General features: G+C 55.7%; 2 protein-coding genes across 32 annotated transcripts in view; one reads left to right on the top strand and one right to left on the bottom strand.

Annotated features, from left to right (window-relative positions):
- Positions 1-542: 542 nt before the first annotated feature.
- On the bottom strand, positions 543-1,198 carry MRPL41 (mitochondrial ribosomal protein L41). Its single transcript, XM_021081118.2, has one exon. The coding sequence runs from the start codon at positions 1,093-1,095 to the stop codon at positions 688-690; it is 408 nt and encodes a 135-aa protein (XP_020936777.1). The 5' UTR covers positions 1,096-1,198; the 3' UTR covers positions 543-687.
- A 267-nt stretch (positions 1,199-1,465) lies between these two features.
- The window catches only part of PNPLA7 (patatin like phospholipase domain containing 7), a 61,971-nt gene continuing 46,782 nt past the window's right edge, over positions 1,466-16,654 (top strand). For 9 of the 31 annotated variants that reach the window (XR_014831090.1, XR_014831088.1, XR_014831087.1 and 6 more), the window contains exons 1-9: positions 1,466-1,529; positions 2,737-2,768; positions 4,122-4,196; positions 4,352-4,439; positions 4,801-4,880; positions 5,749-5,840; positions 6,019-6,159; positions 8,475-8,634; positions 9,880-9,960. Coding sequence is in view for 17 of the 31 variants with exons in the window: in XM_021081075.2 (XP_020936734.2) it covers positions 2,739-2,768; positions 4,122-4,196; positions 4,352-4,439; positions 4,801-4,880; positions 5,749-5,840; positions 6,019-6,159; positions 8,475-8,634; positions 9,880-9,960 (747 nt within the window). In the remaining 14 variants the exon portion in view is untranslated. Of the gene's footprint in view, positions 2,127-2,579; positions 2,769-4,121; positions 4,197-4,351; positions 4,440-4,800; positions 4,881-5,748; positions 5,841-6,018; positions 6,160-8,474; positions 8,635-9,413; positions 9,515-9,879; positions 9,961-16,654 lie in introns of all 31 variants that reach the window. The other 22 variants (XR_014831098.1, XR_014831092.1, XM_085002003.1 and 19 more) reach the window with 7 other exon arrangements.

Raw genomic sequence — 16,654 nt, 5'->3', positions numbered from 1 at the left:
AGAAGTCCGATTTTAGGATATTTAACTTAAGGGTCAATTAAATATGAGAATTAGAATCTGAAGGATCATGCACTGAAACAAGCAAACAAGGAGAAAAGACTATAGGATACTATGGGAAGCCTAGTTTTGTCACAAACTACATCTTTAGCTTTGCCCCAAGGGGGATGGTTTCACCTGATTTCCCCAAATTAGTTTCTTTGGAACTCATAAATATGCTCATGGATTGTTCCCTGGGGCAAAGGATCTGGGAGCTAAATTAACCTCCATCTGCCTTGTGAATTCTCTTCCTCCTGCAAGCTAAGCCACGGGTTTTCTTTTTTTTTTTTTTTGGCCAAGCACCATGTGGCATGGCACTTGTGCCACAGCTGTAAACCAAAGCCACAGTAGGGACAACCAAAGCCAAAAGAGAACTTCTAAGCCAGTGTTCTTGCCTACTTTCCAGAACCTTTAGTTGGGTAAGGAACTTCGCCTGGGTCAATGCAACCTAAACTGTTACGTTGAATGCTCCCTTTTTGCAATTACCAAGTACCCAAAACAAACAGTTCAGAACAGCTAAAGTCTTTAATAGAAATGGCACGAGGGACAGGCCTCCCGACCCGCCACCCCGAGGCTAGGGTCAACAAAGAGGGTCGGTCCGGTCCAAGTGCTCAGTCCCAGGCACACCCTGCCTCCGCTGTTCGTCCGCTCCTAGCGCGGGAAGTTCTTGGGGTAAAGTTGGAAGAGCTTGCCTTCCTGCGTGGGCTCAAAGCCATACTTTTCCAGGTGCTCAGGGTCGAAAGTCCCGGCCTTAAAGTCCTTCTCGATGGCCGGCGCCGCCGTTTCTAGAAAGAGCTGCTTGGCCGTCAGGGGAGTGTCTGTGCCTTCTGGGGCGCGGTAGTTTACGTAGGGCTTGAGCTTGAAGCCGGCCAGCTCGGGAACCACCAGCTCTGGGATCATTTCCTTGATCTGCACGAACTTCCCGTCGCGGCCGTGGAAGCCGGTGCCCTTGGCGCCACGGCCCTTGCAGAAGGTGCGCGGGCCCCGCTTGCTGGTCCACTTGCTCATCCGGTCGGCGCCCCGCACCAGAGCGCGAGCCGCCCCACTCAAGAGGCCCATGCCGAGGCCCACACAACGCCAACGCTCTCCGGGCCTAGCGCACACCTACGCGGCCACCGCCCGCTCCACCTACCAGGGCCCCGCAGTCGCCACACTCCGCTTCCGGCGCCCGCGGCAGCTTCCGGCACTACCCGGGCCGCCCCGCAGCAAGAGCAACTCGGATTGGCTAAGCCGCGTCCAATGTGCAGCCTCGGCCCTGCGAGGGGGCGTGCCCGGCGAGGATCCCGCCAATGCGCGGGGCGATCCCGCGTCAGGGTGGGGCGTCGGGAGCGCGGCCGTCGGGGGCGGAGCTTCGAGGCGAAGTACTGGTTGTCGGGAGGCGGCTGTCCGAAGCGCCGACGTCGAGGGCGGGGTTTCGGGGGAGTGACGGGAATCGTGGGCGGGGCCTCGGGGCGGAGGGACGGGAGCGCGGGCGTCGGGAACGCGCGGTCCCGGTGAGTCGCCTCCGAGCGCCCTGAGGTGGCGGGCCTGGGGGTCCCGTTCTGTGAGGAAGGATAGCCGTCCGCTCCCCCAGACCTCGCTGGCGCGTACCCAGCCCCTCAGGGCCGCTTGGCCCCGACGGCCCCAACCGGGCACCCCCAACCCCGACGCTCCTCAACCCGACGCTCCCAACCCCGACGGCCTCTACCCGACGGCCCCAACTCGACGCTCCTGAACCCCGAGGCTCCCAACCCGACGCCTTCCCCCCGGCACCCCCAACCTGACACCCCTTAACTCCCCTCCAACCCTACGTCCATAACCCCTCCCAACCGCCGCTCCCTAGCCTTGATGCTCCCGACCCCGCAGCCGCCGGCCCCCCGGTTCTCCCGCTTGGTCGCCTTCCTCTGACCCGGTGCAGGTGGAGCAAGGAAGGGCCCTTCTCGTGTGTAGCCCGGTGCTGGGGCCGTGAGCTCTGTCCCCTGCCAGCCTGGGGGGCCGGCGTGGGGAGACAGGCCTGGTCAGCAGAGCTGAGGTCACGGCACTGCTGGTCCCCGAGACATCCGAGAAGGCAGTTCCCCACGGGGACAGGGAGGACCCAGGACCTCTGACCAGTGAGCACAGGCTCCCGGACCCTCGGGGTGGGATTTTGGAAGAGACAAGCCGCTTCTCTCTGGTCGTGGCCCTGCTGAGGGCGCCTGGAGCCAGAGGGTGAAGGCCTCAGACATGGCTCCTGCCCCCGTGGCACAGAGGCCAGGCGTGCAGGGCTGGTCCCCACGTTCACTGCACCCGGGGCCCGCGCACCCATCTCCAGGGCTCAGCCGCGCTGAATGGGAAATCCTGGGGCGCAGGCCCCAAGGACGATCTGGCTCACAGCCCGCGGTGTGGCCACACGCCCCTCCCCAGCCGCAGTCTCCTCTGCGTGGCACCAGAACTCCTGGCTGCCCTTTGCCCAGCTGCCCACATTTGCCCTTGACTGGCTGGGAGAGGCTGCCGTTCTTGGTTCCTGGCCAGCCACACGACGGCTGCTTACAGAGGGAGAAGTGGCTGCCGTTGCTTCTTGACAGAGTTGCTCTTCGTGAAGAACACTGTTTTCGTCTGGATTTTCCTCTCAATGGAAACATGATTTAACGTGGACAGGAACGCGGGGAGGGGCTGGAGGCACTGCTTTGCTCCTCGACCCGTCTCTCCTCTCTTCACTTTGCCTGTTTATTTTGCTTTTAGCCATGGAGCAGGAGGAGGACGCCGGCCCAGAGGTACAGAACCCCAGGATCCCCGTGAGGAAATCGGGCCTTACAGTTCCCCCTTGTGGCCACTCCTGGATGAGGAGAAAGTGTCCTTTTAGCACGTGTCCCAGGGCAACTTCTTGGCGCCCCCTGGCTGTGGGAGGGGCCCTGGGGCCCCTCCGCCCCTTGCTTCCCCTGGGGCCGCCCTCCTCTTACCACCGCTTGCTCACACTGGTCAGTCCTGCGGCCCCTTGGGAAGCCCCTTTGCTTCCACTTAGGAACATCTCAGCCACATCACAGAGGCCTTTATTCCTAAACCAGAAAATTAGACGCATTAAAACAACAGTAAAAAGCCAGAAAGTCTGAGGTGCCCAGCCATGAGAGGCTGTGTAAATAGGTCCGGGGGCACGCCTGTGACCCTTCCCCTGGACAGCCCTGGCTGCCCCCAGGGGGTGGTTGAGCTCACAGTGGCACACTCAGGTGAGGGCAGGTGGGCATCTGCCGCCTGTGGATGTGGCCTTGATAGCCAAGCACAACAGTCTGGGCCAGGAGTTTTCTGGGTCACTTCCTGATTTGGCCTGGTGCAGCATTCTGATTTGAAAGGCTTTTCTGAGTGCATTGAGGTCCCTGGGATTTCTGGCATCAATGCTGTGTGTGATCCTGGCTCCGAAGGGTGGGTCAGGCTGTTTGGATCCTTGGCGCTTGTGTAGACCCTTCCCCTCACTCTGTCCTATTCCTGGCTGCGTGGAAGGTGTGTGGGTACCAGGAGGAATGGAGCGGGGCTCCTCGTTTGGCTAGTTTTTCCTCTTCCAGGGGGTCAGCCAGCATCCTCGTGTGAGCTGCCCCAGCCGTCTGCCCACTCACCATCCCACTCCGCCTTTCTCTCCTCCCTTCCTTCCTCTCGCCCTGGGGTCTGGACTTCGGAAGGCCCTGTGAATTCCTTCCCTGGGAGCCCTTCTCTGCTGTGAGCTGTGTTTAATGTCCTCAAAATCCACTTGGCTCCTTAGGGCTTCTCTCTGCCCTGGGGCCAGCAGCACATGGTCCTGTTGGTGACAAGAGGGCCCTGAGAGGTGGCCTTTCCCCACCCAGGGCAGCCAGGCTTGCTCCTCTGGACTTGCGTCCTGAGGAGCAGCAGAGCCCAGGGTTTAGGGTCCGGATGCATTAGCGATGTCCGGAGCATTTGTTGTCGACACAGCACAGCTGCTGGCCCTGTGCAGCACTCCCGTGGGTGGCCTGGCTCCTGAGCAGATGTCTCGGGGAACCTCGGCATCCTGGAAGGTCTTTCTGGGGGACTTCCTCCCTGACCACAGCTCTGTTCTCGCTCCCTGGGAAGCCAGGGCTGTGCCCATCCTGGCCCTTCCTGACTACAGGCTTCTTCTGCAGGCCGGCTATTATCTGGGGGCCACCCTCTGGGCTTGGGGTCTGCAGCTGATGGAGCAGCATTCCCAGTCCACCATGGTAACCATCTCCAGGGCTCCGGGTGATGGGGGGTCCTGGGATCCGTGGCCTGTTCCAGCCGTGGCTGCCCCAGGTCCTTCGTTGTGGCCTTTGGGGGGGGCGGGATGGGCTTCGTGGTGGCCTTGCTGATGGGCATTCTCTGTGACCTCACCCAGCTGGTGGGGGTTGCCTTTGGAGTTCTTCTGGCCCTGGCCCTCATTGGCATCACCACCTTCTTTGTGTACAGAAAGTTCAGCCAACTTGGTGAGTATCCAGACCCTGGCTCTAGGGCGGGGGGAGGAGGGCTCGGAAGGGTGGGGAGGTGTGGGAGCCTCGCCCTGTGTTGTGAGCTGCGCTTCCGGGAGCGGCTCTCAAGCCCTTGACGTCATTGCTTGGAAACTGCTGGCCTGTCCAGGCTGAGGCCGAGCGCGTCAGTCCATGGGCTTTGAGTCTGTCCCAACGTTCTCAGCGCTAGTTTCCAAGAAGAGATGAAATGCCCCTTCCTCTGGGTGGGTCTGTCCCAGCTCTGGCACGCGGTGTCACGCAACGCTGAGAGACACAGAGGGGACAGGACGCACTCGGTGTGCACACAGGTGCTTAGGCAGCCCCTTGGCTCCTCTCGCAGGACACGCGCAGCCCGCTCCGCAGTACAGGTTCCGGAAGCGGGACAAAGTGATGTTCTACGGCAGGAAGATCATGAGGAAGGTACTCGTGCCGCAGCGCCGCCACGGCGCCCTTCCGGCAGGGCCCTGTCGTGGGTGCTGCCCTCGTCTCGCAGAGGCTGTGGCTCCCACCGGCCTGGGCCCAGGGACCGAGCGGGGCTCGAGGCTGGTCTGGGGAGGGAGCAGCGGGGCTGAAGCATTTGAGAGGGAGGCCCTGTCACCCCATGAGGCAGGTATGAGCTGCAACAGGACAGAAGCCCCTCCCTGGAGTATCCCTGGGGTGCGTGGGACAGAGGGCTTCTGCTTAGTGCTGAGGCTGGTGCCGCTCTCAAAAGTGCTCCCTTGTGAGAGGCTCGCTAGGGACTGTGCACAGAGGGGCTGGACCCAGGCAGAGGTCAGGAGTGGGGTCCTGGGGTGCCAGGACTCGTGGGAGGGAAGGAGGAGGCGTGGGGACCACACACCAACAAGCGCTGCCGGCACCGTGCGGAGCTGAGGGACAGCAAGGGGCAGCGGCTGCTGGGGGCCGCCACTCCCCAGCGTGGGAGCCAGGCCCTCTGCAGGCCTCAGCACCACTGTTCGGCGCACCAGTGGGCTTGGACTGTGGGGAGGGCAAAGAACTTTGCAGATGGGGAGGCTGGTGCAGGCGCTCGGGTCACGGCATGTGCCAGGTGGAGTGTCGGCCTTCCAGGCACAGGGGACACGGGGCGCAGATCCAGGGCTGTGTGAGGCCACAGCTGGCTGGCGAGGGCAGCACCCAAAGATGGCTCCCTGTTTCCTGGGCAGCTGGGCGGGAGGACTGGACCACAACGCCGGCCGGTGTCAGGCCTGAGGGCTGGGACTGCCTCAGAGGCTGAGAACTGGAGCCGGCTGGTCACAGGGTCCAGACTAGGCCTCCCCCTTTCACTCTGCAGGTGACCACACTCCCCAATACCCTCGTGGGGAACACGGCCGCCCCCCGGCAGCGGGTGAGGAAGAGGACCAAGGTGCTGTCTTTGGCCAAGAGGTATCAGGAGTGGCTTTCAGACCCATCAGTTCCCAGCTACCCTCTCCAGTGGGCACCAAGGAGCCTCTGGCCATCACACTGGCCGTGGCTTCCCCGCTGTGGGTTCACAGCGCTCACACCAGCTGCTTGTGAACCGCCGTGGGCTTCTGCTCCACGTGCGTGTACCTCTGCTTTGTAGGATTCTGCGTTTCAAGAAGGAATACCCAACCCTGCAGCCAAAGGAGCCGCCGCCCTCCCTGCTGGAGGCCGACCTCACGGAGTTTGATGTGAAGAATTCCCACCTGCCCTCAGAAGTTCTTTACATGCTGAAAAACGTTCGGTAAGAGATGGGGGCCTGGGGAGGCCTGCTGTGGGCCGCGCTCCTGGGCACCAGCCTCAGCCTGGCCCGAGGTGTCCTTTCCCTGTGGCCGTGAATGGGTTCATCAATGAAAATAACCGAGAAACGGTGTATACTAGGGATGAAAAAGAGTTTGACTTGAGCCAAGACGAGGACTGTAGCCTGGAAGACAGCGCTTCAGAAAGCTCTGAGGAACTGCTCCAGAGAAGCATGATTTTCATTTTCAGCAAAGGCTTTTTTTTTCAGGGTCATACCCAAGGGATACGGAAGTTTCCAGACTAGGGAGTCAAATCAGAACTACGGCTGCCAGCCACAGCCACAGCCATAGCAATATGGAATCCGAGCCGCATCTGCAACCTACACCACAGCTCACAGCAACACTGGATCCTTAACCCACTGAGCAAGGCCAGGGATCAAACCTGCATCCTCATGGATGCTAGTTGGGTGCCTTAACCACGAAGGGAACTCCCTATTTTTATTTTCTTTTTACTGCTGCATCTGTGGCATATGGAAGTAACCAGGTCAGGAATCGAATTGGAGCTACAGCTGCCGGCCTACACCACAGTCACAGTAACGCTGGATCTTAGCCATTTCTGTGGCCTATGCCACAGCTTGTGGCAATGCCAGATCCTTAACCCACTGAGGGAGTCACGTTCTTAACCTGCTGAGCCACAACAGGAACTCTTATTTATTTATTTAATTTTTTTTTTTGGCCAAGCCTGCAGCATGAAGTTCCCAGGCCAGGGATTGAACCTGTGCCACAGCAGTGACCAGAGCCACAGCAGTGACAACCCTGGATTCTTAACCCTCTGATCCACCAGGGAACTCCCAGTTTTATATCTTCTTAGGACAAAGAACATCAGATAAGCAGGGATACATTCTTTCAAGATTTGTATAAAAGCAGATCAGCACATGCACGGTGAGCCAGTATGGCTTTGGCGCCTGGGAAGAGTCTTTTATTTATTTATTTAGGGCCGCACTCGCAGCATATGGAGGTTCCCAGGCTAGGGGTTGAATCGGAGCTGCAGCCACAGCCACAGCAATGCTAGATCCAAGCCACGTCTGTGACCTACACCGCAGCTCACGGTAATGCTGGACCCTTGATCCACTGAGCAAGTCCAGGGATAGGATCCGCATCCTCCTGGGTATTAGCTGGGTTCTTAACCCACTGAGCCACGACGGGAACTCCCAGAAGACTTATCCTGAAAGGAGCGCCAGCATTGGTGCCCCAGGAAGAGGGCACTTCATCTTCATTTCCAACAGGGACACCATTACTCTCCCGCTGTTTCGGCCGCCGCACGGCACCCCCCAGGATTCCAGGCCAGGGATCAGAGCCAGCTGTGGTTGCGCCTGTGCTGCACCTGCAGCCATGGAGTATCTTTTAACCCACTGTGCTGGGCCAGGAATCGAACCTGCAGCCTGGCGCTGCAGAGACGCTGCTGACCCTCGTGGGCCGCAGCGGGAACTCCAGCATGGACGTTGCTTACTTCTGGTCAGCGTACCCTTTTCTTTAAGAACTAAAGCAGGGAGTTCCTGTTGTGGTGCAGCGGAAACAAACCCGAATAGCATCCATGAGGATGCGGGTTCAATCCCTGGCCTCGCTCAGTGGGTCTGGAATCCGGCGTTGCCGTGGCTGTGGTGCAGGCCGGCAGCTGTAGCTCTGTTTTGACCCCTAGCCTGGGAACTTCCATACGCCCCGGTGTGGCCCTAAGAAACAAACAAACAAAAACAAAACAACTAAAGCAGATGTAGGACGTATGCCTTATAGGCCACAAACAGACTGTTGCAGTCAGCGTACAGTTCAAGTTAACCCACGTTTAAGCCAGAATGACTCCCCAGATCTCAGTGTGTGCACGTTCCGTCCGCCGGTTGGCAGAGCCTCTCCTTTGGCCGGTCCGCCCTCATGGTGGTGAGCAGAGACTTCCCTCTGGTTCTTTGCTCGGTGTGTCCGCCTGTCAGTGTTTCCGTCTCCCGGAGGACCCAGAGCGAGCATGGGAAGCGTGTAGCTAGATGGAAAATAGAAAGTTCGGTCCCCCCTCGCGAGAAGCCCATTTCCTCCTCCAGCTCCCCACTCCCTGCCGCTGGTTACGCCTCTCATTCACATCCACAGTCAGGGCTCGAGAGTTTTCCAAGCTGATGGCAATGGCTGAAGTTTAAGCTTCTGATTCCAGGTGCTCTTGCTGCCGGGGTCTGCAGCCCTTGAAAGCTAGCTCTGTGGCCTGGCCAGCAGGGTCGGTGGCCTGTGTCCTCCTCCCCCTTCCCGAAGGTGTCCCACCCACACGCACTGTTTCTGGTAGGGTCCTGGGGCACTTTGAGAAGCCGCTGTTCCTGGAACTCTGCAAGCACATGGTCTTCGTGCAGCTTCTGGAAGGGGAGCATGTCTTCCGGCCAGGGGAGCCGGACACCAGCATCTACGTGGTGCAGGACGGGCGGCTGGAAGTCTGCATCCAGGATGCGGTGAGAGCCTGGCGCCGGGCAGGGTGGCCGTGGGGGCGCGCACTGGGAGCTCTGCCATCTTTAATGTGTCCTAAGTTTTCCGTGGAAAAGTTAGCGCAAAATTTGGAGACAGACTTTGACCTGCCCCTTGGCACCGCTGCCCTTGATGCACACGCACTGCGTGCGGGCACACCTCTGCATTTCCCCAGGCACATCGTGAGCGTTTGGTTGTGTGGTTTTGGTTTTTGGCTGTGCCTGTGACATGCAGAAGTTCCCAGGCCAGGATCACCCCTGCACCACAGCAGCAACCTGAGCCTCCGCACCAGCACTTCCATCGGAAGTGTTTTGCAATGTCCCTCCCACTTCCTCAGAAGCCCTCAGTGGTTGGGCGTTGAAGGGCCATGCTCAGTCGCACCCTTGCCTTATTTTCAGGGTTCAGATTATAAACAATTTTAATGCTAAGAAAAGAATTAAGTTATTAATTCAGCCGGAAGCTAACCTGTTTCCTACGTCTGTTAAATCACATCCTTGAATTGTGATTCGAGTCGCTGCTGAGGCCTGGTTGGCTTATTTGCCTGGTGGTGACCCAGCCTTCCCACCGTAGACACGCGGGGAACCCTGGGCTACGCGAGGCCACCCCCACCCCTGCCTCAAGGTGGCCCCAGGATGGCTCCTGCATGTCCTTTGTTCAGGCTTCTGGCCCGCAGTGTTTTCAGGGTACAGTGCTCACCTGTGCAGGGGCTCTGTCTGCGGCTGGAGCTGGGGGGTAGTTGGAAAGGAAATGGCCTTTGTCCAAGCAGGCTCAGTGTCCTCCAGCCCTCGGGCAGAGGGAGGGGCTCAGGGACGGTGAGCAGCGCCCGGTTGGATCGAGTGCAGAGGGCTCTCCCCGGGGCCCGCGGAGGTGAGTCTGCTACTGAATCATTGGCACCACATGGTTTCCTTTCTCTTTTAATCCCATGGGGAAGATGTCAAAATGCAGTTATTTATACCCAGAATAACGGCACTTGGGCCTCGCAGCCTTGGCCGCAGTGAGGCCAGCAGACTCCCTTAGGCAAACTGTCCTGGTGGTGACGCGCTTCGGGGCTGAAAGGCCTCGCCGGCGGCTTCTGGCTTCCGCAGTCATCCTCGCTCCTGTTCTCATAAGCACAAGTCGGCTGGGCCGGGGCCCCCGCCCTCATGACCAGGTGGCGCAGGTTGTCTGCCCGGTGGCCTGGGCCCAGCCTGGCCTCCCGCCGTGGGTGACTCCGCTCCCTTTCCCGAGTGCAGGACGGCACCGAGCTGGTGGTCAAAGAGGTCCTGGCCGGAGACAGCGTCCACAGTCTCCTCAGCATCCTGGACGTCATCACTGTGAGTGCCCCGCCCCCACCCCGTTCTGCCCCCACTCGCCCGGAGAGCAGGGTCCTCCGGGCACGAGGGGTCCAGGTCTAGGTCAGGAGGCCCTCCCCACAGTTCGGGGAGGAGAGCTGGGAGCTGGCCTGGGTGTGGGCTGTCCCTCAGCTGGTTACGCTGTGGACAGGGTGGTGTGTGCGCCTGTTCCCGGCTCCCGAGGTGTAAATGTCACGTGTGAAAGCACTTCCTCCCCCCTGCAGACCCTGCGGCCCCTGCCCATGAGGAACCTTCTCCTGGGTTTGTGCGCTGATGTGGAGCCCTCAGTGGTCCCTGAGATCTTGGGGTGCATCCTTGCAGGGCCTGGGCTTGAGTGGACCTCATTTCCTGTATTTGAAGACTTTAGTTTGGGGCAAATCCTTAGGAGACTTGCTGGGTTCAGGGGTTGCACATCGCAAGCCCACATCGAGGCTGGTCCACCGGGCCTTCGAGAAGGCCGCTGCTGCCTCACCTCACCGACGAGTGAGGCACCTCCTCTCTGACCTGTGCTGGTCCAAGAGGTGGAACATAGCGTCTCATGTTGGCTTGCGGCTTTCCGACTTCGCATCACGGAATGTGTCAAACACGTTCAAAAGTAGACAGGACGGTAACATCAGTGTCTGCGCCCGTCGCCAGCTGCAGAAGGCTGTTCGGCTTGCCGCGTTCTCTCCCTGTTAACTGGAATCTACTACTTGCCTGATTTTCTTTTTATTCTAAGTGGAATCTACTTTCACATGTCTGGAGCTGAGTTTTGATAAATGCATATACCTGTGTCACTTGAGAGCTGTATTTGGTTTTAATCTTATCCGTGGAGGTTATACCTGTGCTTTTCTTCTCAGCTGTGTGTGTGTGTGTGTATATATATATGTATATTTTTGTTGTTGTTGTTGTCGTCCTTTTTTGCCTTTTCTAGGGCTGCTTCCTGCGGCATATGGAGGTTCCCAGGCCAGGGGTCTAATCGGAGCTGTCGCCGCTGGCCTATGCCACAGCCACAGCAATGTGGGGTCCGAGCCACATCTGCGACCCACAACACAGCTCACGGCAACGCCAGATCCTTAACCTACTGAGCAAGGCCAGGGATCAAACCTACAACCTCATGGTTCCTAGTCTGATTCGTGAACCACTGCACCATGACGGGAACTCCCTTAGCTATATATTGAGCCACCATGGGCCTCGGTTTCTCCCGACACTGTGGAGAGGTGTCTCTGGACCAGTTAAGCAGGACCTCGGCAAGGATGCATCTCTGCAGGGCCAGGAGCCTAGGGACCTATGTGACTCTCAGCATGGAGGGACCCCTGTGGGCTTCCTCCGACCTCGCATGGCAAAGGGGTGACAGGCTCTAAACAGAGATTTTGGAGCTGTCCAGTGTGCTAATCCTGCTCTGTCAGCCAGGCGCACATGTACTTTGAGCTGTTTGGGGGCCTGGGGTGGAGGCACTCATGGGACCCCAACATCTTTGCCCCCAGGACCTGGCATGTCCTCCTGAGACACTTGGCCAGGCTGAGAAGGACCGCACCTCCTCCGAGCAAGGCTGGCCCAGTGCAGCCTGAGCCTTGTGCTGGGAGAGGGTACCTGGACGTGTAGGGGGTGCTCTGTGGGGCTCTGTGCCGCGGGCCTGAGAGGCCAGGAGGTCTAGGCAGGCTGTCCATCCACACGTGGGTAAATGAGGGGTTTGTGCAGCTCTGCACCCTCTGTAAGCAAATAACAGCTTTGATGCAACGGCCGTGGAGGCTCTCCACTTGTTGCTTGCTCTGTGGCTGGTCCTCACATCATGTGACTTTGGGTTGAGCACCATCTGGGGCTGCTTCGTGGGTTGTGTGCTGTGAGCAGGGCCTGGTGCAGTCACCTCCTCCTGATGTAGTGTCAGCGCCCCTCCCTGGGGAGGGGTCCTGCTTCCTGGGGGGAGGGGGCGGGGAGAAGAGAATGGGCATGACGTCTGAGAGAAAAAAAATTCTATTTTCGGTTAAATGATCTTTTGGAAGGACCTCACTTTTGCCTCCCCAAACATTTGTGTTTGTTGTTTTTAAGAATTTTTATCTATTCCTATCAAAGCAACGTGAGCAAGTGCTTAAAATATAGTTGATGTTTTGCGAACGGCTGTTGTCTGTCCCAGTGCCCCCTCCCCAGAAGGGCGACTATCAGCTCCTTCAGGCTACTTTGCACAACCTGCTACTCCTGCCATTTTGTAATTCTTCTTAGATTCATGCCAACTTCCTGCCGCGGAAAATGCCCTACTTGCCCCGCCTTTCCTTCCTTTTGTGCCACCTTTGCAGACACTGTCGACAGCCAAGACTGTGGGGCCTGGGGTGAAGTTCCTTTCTGTTTTCCCTGGAGCTAATAGTTGCCTCACTTTTCAGTTGCTTAGTTTTCTGCACATTGCATGCACTTCTGCCCTGGCCCAGCGTTCTGTGAGTCAAGGAGAGGTCCCTGGGCCCTGACCTCTGCCACATCTGACCTTCCAGGCCATGCAGTCCAGTCCCCCCGGAGCCTCCTCCTTCCTCCTGGGCAGTGCTCTTGCCTCCCCTTCTGGTCTCCTTGCTGGTTTTGTGGAGCAAAGCCTCTATCTACTTCTTGAGAAGGTTGCAAGGGAGATAGAGAAGTTTTTTGGTTTGCTTTTTTCTTTTTTTGAAGTATAGTTGATTTACAATTTTGTATTAGTTTCATGTGTATAGCACAGTGATTCCGTTATGTACACACACATATATGTGTTATTTTTCATATTAATTTCCCTTTCAGGTTATTGCAAGATACTGAGCATAGTTCCCTGTGCTGTGCAGTTAGTCCTTGTTTGTTGTCTGTTTTATATATAGTGGCATGTATATGTTAATCCCGACCTCCTAATTTACAGCATTTTGAGATGTTGCACATCCAGGATTGTTTTTATTCTATACTCTCTTTCTTTCTTTCTTTTTTTATTTTATTTATTTGTTTTTGGTCTTTTTAGGGCCACATCAGTGGTATATGGAAATTCCCAGGCTAGGGGTCAAATCAGAGCTGTAGCTGCCAGCTTATGCCACGGCCATAGGAACACGGATCAGAGCCACGTCTGCAACCTACGTCACAACTCATGGCAATGCCCAATCCTTAATCCACTGAGCGAGGCCAGGATTCGAACCTGCATCCTCATGGATACTGAGCCACGATGGGAGCTCCTATTTCTTTTTTTTTAGAAGTAGGTTAGAAGAGATTTATTGCCTACACCGCTAAGGGGAGCAGTGAGTAGGAGAGCTCGTCGCCCTCGGGTGGTGGCTTGGGCTCTGCTTAAAAGGGACCTGGCTTCCTGCTGTCCTCTTTCAGTTGTCAACATGCAAATAAGGGCTGAAACATGATGGTTCTGTTTGGCTGAGATACAAGGCCACTCATTAGTCAGTCTGAGGTTAACATAAAGTGGCTTTGCTTAAAAGCCAGCTTCCGTATTTCCCCCGACAGATCAGCAGTGCCACGTCTTTGGCATTTGGGCGAAGGTCTCATCTTCTGTAGCTGCTTCGTGATGAATAGGGATGATGTGTTGGCTCTACCTAGGATTATTGATCCATCGAGCGTTCTGTGTGCTGATAGATTGGGATAAAAGCCACTTTGGTCATTTAGAAGTGGTTCGAGTAAAAATCTTGAGAAGCTTAGTGTAAAGGGCTCAGGAAAAGTGGAGTTTCTGGTAAATGGGTTGGGAACCTTGTTGGAGCATCGTCTGAAGATGGAGCCGTTGGCTTCTGGAAGAGACTAGGTCAGCGGAAGGAGGATTGTGACAAGGCATCCAGCAGGGTGAGACCTAGGTTAGGCCTGGTAGCAGTTTTGATTATAGTCCAGAGTCAGCGCGGGCCACCCTGTCCAAAGGAGTGGAACCACTGGCATGGTCATGTATATATTTGTCCTTTGCTGATGCTGTTTTGAGAACAACTGGTGGCATCAAGTCTGACATAGCTTATAAAACTCAGCAGTTGTCTGAAATTATACCCATGTTGTCTAATATTACCTTGGATGTCTGAACAGCTATTCCATTGTGACTTTTTTTTTCTCTTATTTTGGCTGCACCCATGGTGTGTGGAAGTTCCCGGGCTAGGGATCAAACCAACACTGCAGTTGTGACCTGTGCCACAGCTGCACCAATGCCAGATCCTTAACCTGCTGGGTCACAGGGGAACTTCCTACTCCATTGTGACTTTTAATAGTCTTTTTCTTTTTTTGTTGTTGTTGTTTTTGTTTGTTTGTTTGTTTGTTTTGTTTTGTTTTGTTTTGTTTTGTTTTGTTTTTGTCTTTTGTCTTTTTGGTTGTTGTTGTTGTTATTGTTGCTATTTCTTGGGCCGCTCCCGCGGCATATGGAGGTTCCCAGGCTAGGGGTTGAATCGGAGCTGTAGCCACCGGCCTACGCCAGAGCCACAGCAACGCGGGATCCGAGCCACGTCTGCAACCTACACCACAGCTCACGGCAACGCCGGATCGTTAACCCACTGAGCAAGGGCAGGGACTGAACCCGCAACCTCATGGTTCCTAGTCGGATTCGTTAACCACTGCGCCACGACGGGAACTCCTGTTTTTTGTTTTTTTAGGGCCACCTCCGGGCATATGGAGGTTCCCAGTCTAGGGGACGAATCGGAGCTGTCGCCGCCGGCCTACGCCACAGCCACAGCAACCAGATCTGAACTGTGACTACGACCTACACTGCAGCTCTCTGCAACACCGGATCCTTAACCCACTGAGCGAGGCCAGGGATTGAAGCCGCAGCCTCATGGTTCCTAGTTGGATTCATTTCAGCTGCGCCGTAACAGGAACACCAATAGTCTTTTCCTTAATGGCTGAGACAAATGTCACTGTTAATGATTTTAGTGCTTTTCTAGGTACGAGAAGATGGGAGAATTTGGGCTCATAAAAATCCTTACCTGAAAATACCTAACTATCTGAAGGGCTATCCTGCCAGTTTTTCAGAGCGCACGGTGTCTCGTTCCTGCGCTCCACTCTGAACTTCTTTCCGGGGGTTGAAGGTCAGCAGCTGCAGGGCTCCTGATGTAGAGGTAGTTGGAAAATGGCAGTTTTTAGTCAGCAAGTCCCCTTCGTGTTCAGAAACCCGACCACGGCTTGGGCGGCATTTCATAACCGTTTTGTTCCACGGTGCTGGGAGTGCTCATTCCCGGGTCTGGGAGAGATTTCGCTGACAGGCCACTTGGTGTGCTAGTCCTGGACCAGGCCTTATTGACAGTAGCCAGGGGTCTCGGGACCACCTTTCTTGCTACTCTTCTGTGGCCCAAGAATCCTCCCTCTGGCTGCTTCCTGTGTCTGGATTTGCACTGTTGTGGTCACTGACATCATACAACACCAGTATGGCTTTATCAGAGGCTCAGTCAGACCGCTTGGAGATGCAAGAAACAGTTTTGTAGAACAGGGCGTAAAAATATATAGCTTGTAATATGAGTAAGCTCGTAAGTAAGAATCAAGTCAAAAACTTCATTTTTTGTAGCCCAGTATATCCCCAAGCAATCTGGAAATTTATTCCAGCAGGCTAAGCCAAGAGCCAAGTAAAAGGAGCCTTGGACGGGAGGAACCCACCAAGATAAATCACACGTACCAGATGCAGGTAATTGACCACAAACACAGCAGTTGGATTGATTTCGAAGTTCCTGCCGTGGCTCAGCAGAAACGAATCTGACTAGTACCCATGAGGACGCAGGTTCGATCCCTGGCCTCCCCCAGTGGGTAGAGGATCTGGCGTTGCAGTGAGCTGCAGAGTGGTTCTCAGACGCAGCTCGGATCTGGTTGCTGTGTCTGGCGGCTACAGCTCCGATTTGACCCCAGCTTGGGAACTCCATATGCCTCAGGTGCAGTCCTAAAAGGACAAAAGACAAAAACAGTAAATAAATAAAACAAAAAACCCCAGCATTTTGAGAAAACCTTGTTCTCTTTTAACACAGAGACCAAATCCAAGCCTTGCCGCAGCCCACTTCCAAGCACCTTCAGTTTCTCTGTAAAGGGAATTAAGGTTTCAGGGTCTTCTTTGGGAATGACCCAGCTGTTCAGCAAACTTTTATCACCCAACTTAGTTGAGCACACCTCCAAAATGTCCTGTTTACCAAATATCTGGAGAGAGCATCCCCACGTTGACATTCCTAAACTGTCGTTATTCCCGCAGAGTTTACCTAAAAGCACTTCTCTGATTTACACTGACTTTCCTTAAGTTTTTCACTCCCAGTCACTTTCGTTGTTGGCGAACTTGTAATATAATAAGGTTTTATATAACCTCAAGTAAACCTAGGTATGACAGAAGTATTATACTTCATATGGATGGCTCTAAAGACGTCTGTATCAATCAAACCAACAAGCTTAAGCTAATACCAGGCATTAATTTAATGTACTTGTGTGAGTACTTAGTATCCTCTAAGTAATTACACAGAGCTCTTTTCCAAATTAACTTCGACAGGACCACAGCTACGACACACACATAGATACCAGAGACGCACAGAGACTGCATGTTTCCCTTCCAGAATTTCAGCCATGGATCGGATACAGTGATCTAAAGCCTGCCAGCTCCAAAAGAAGCTGGGTTCAGATTGGGTTGCTGGCAGGGAGACACATCAAGGCTGCCTGTCTACCTGGCTAAACCCTCTTTGCTAATGTTTATGGAAAAACAGTGACCTCCAGCGGGGGGCAGAGAGCCTGAGCCAGCTGAGGGGAGGGCTGACCAGTGCTG

This window comes from Sus scrofa, chromosome 1 (assembly GCF_054392235.1).
Source record: "Sus scrofa isolate SSC_HxYL_T2T_F1_AM1 chromosome 1, Sscrofa_HxYL_maternal_Yorkshire_Landrace_v2.0, whole genome shotgun sequence".
Lineage (NCBI taxonomy): Eukaryota > Metazoa > Chordata > Mammalia > Artiodactyla > Suidae > Sus > Sus scrofa.
The sequence above is the reverse complement of the archived record's forward strand: the minus strand, read 5'-3'. Positions and strand labels throughout refer to the sequence as shown.

Bases quoted from the DNA above. Each gene is read 5' to 3' on its own strand.
- MRPL41 (XM_021081118.2), bottom strand. From the start codon at position 1,095: ATGGGCCTCTTGAGTGGGGCGGCTCGCGCTCTGGTGCGGGGCGCCGAC.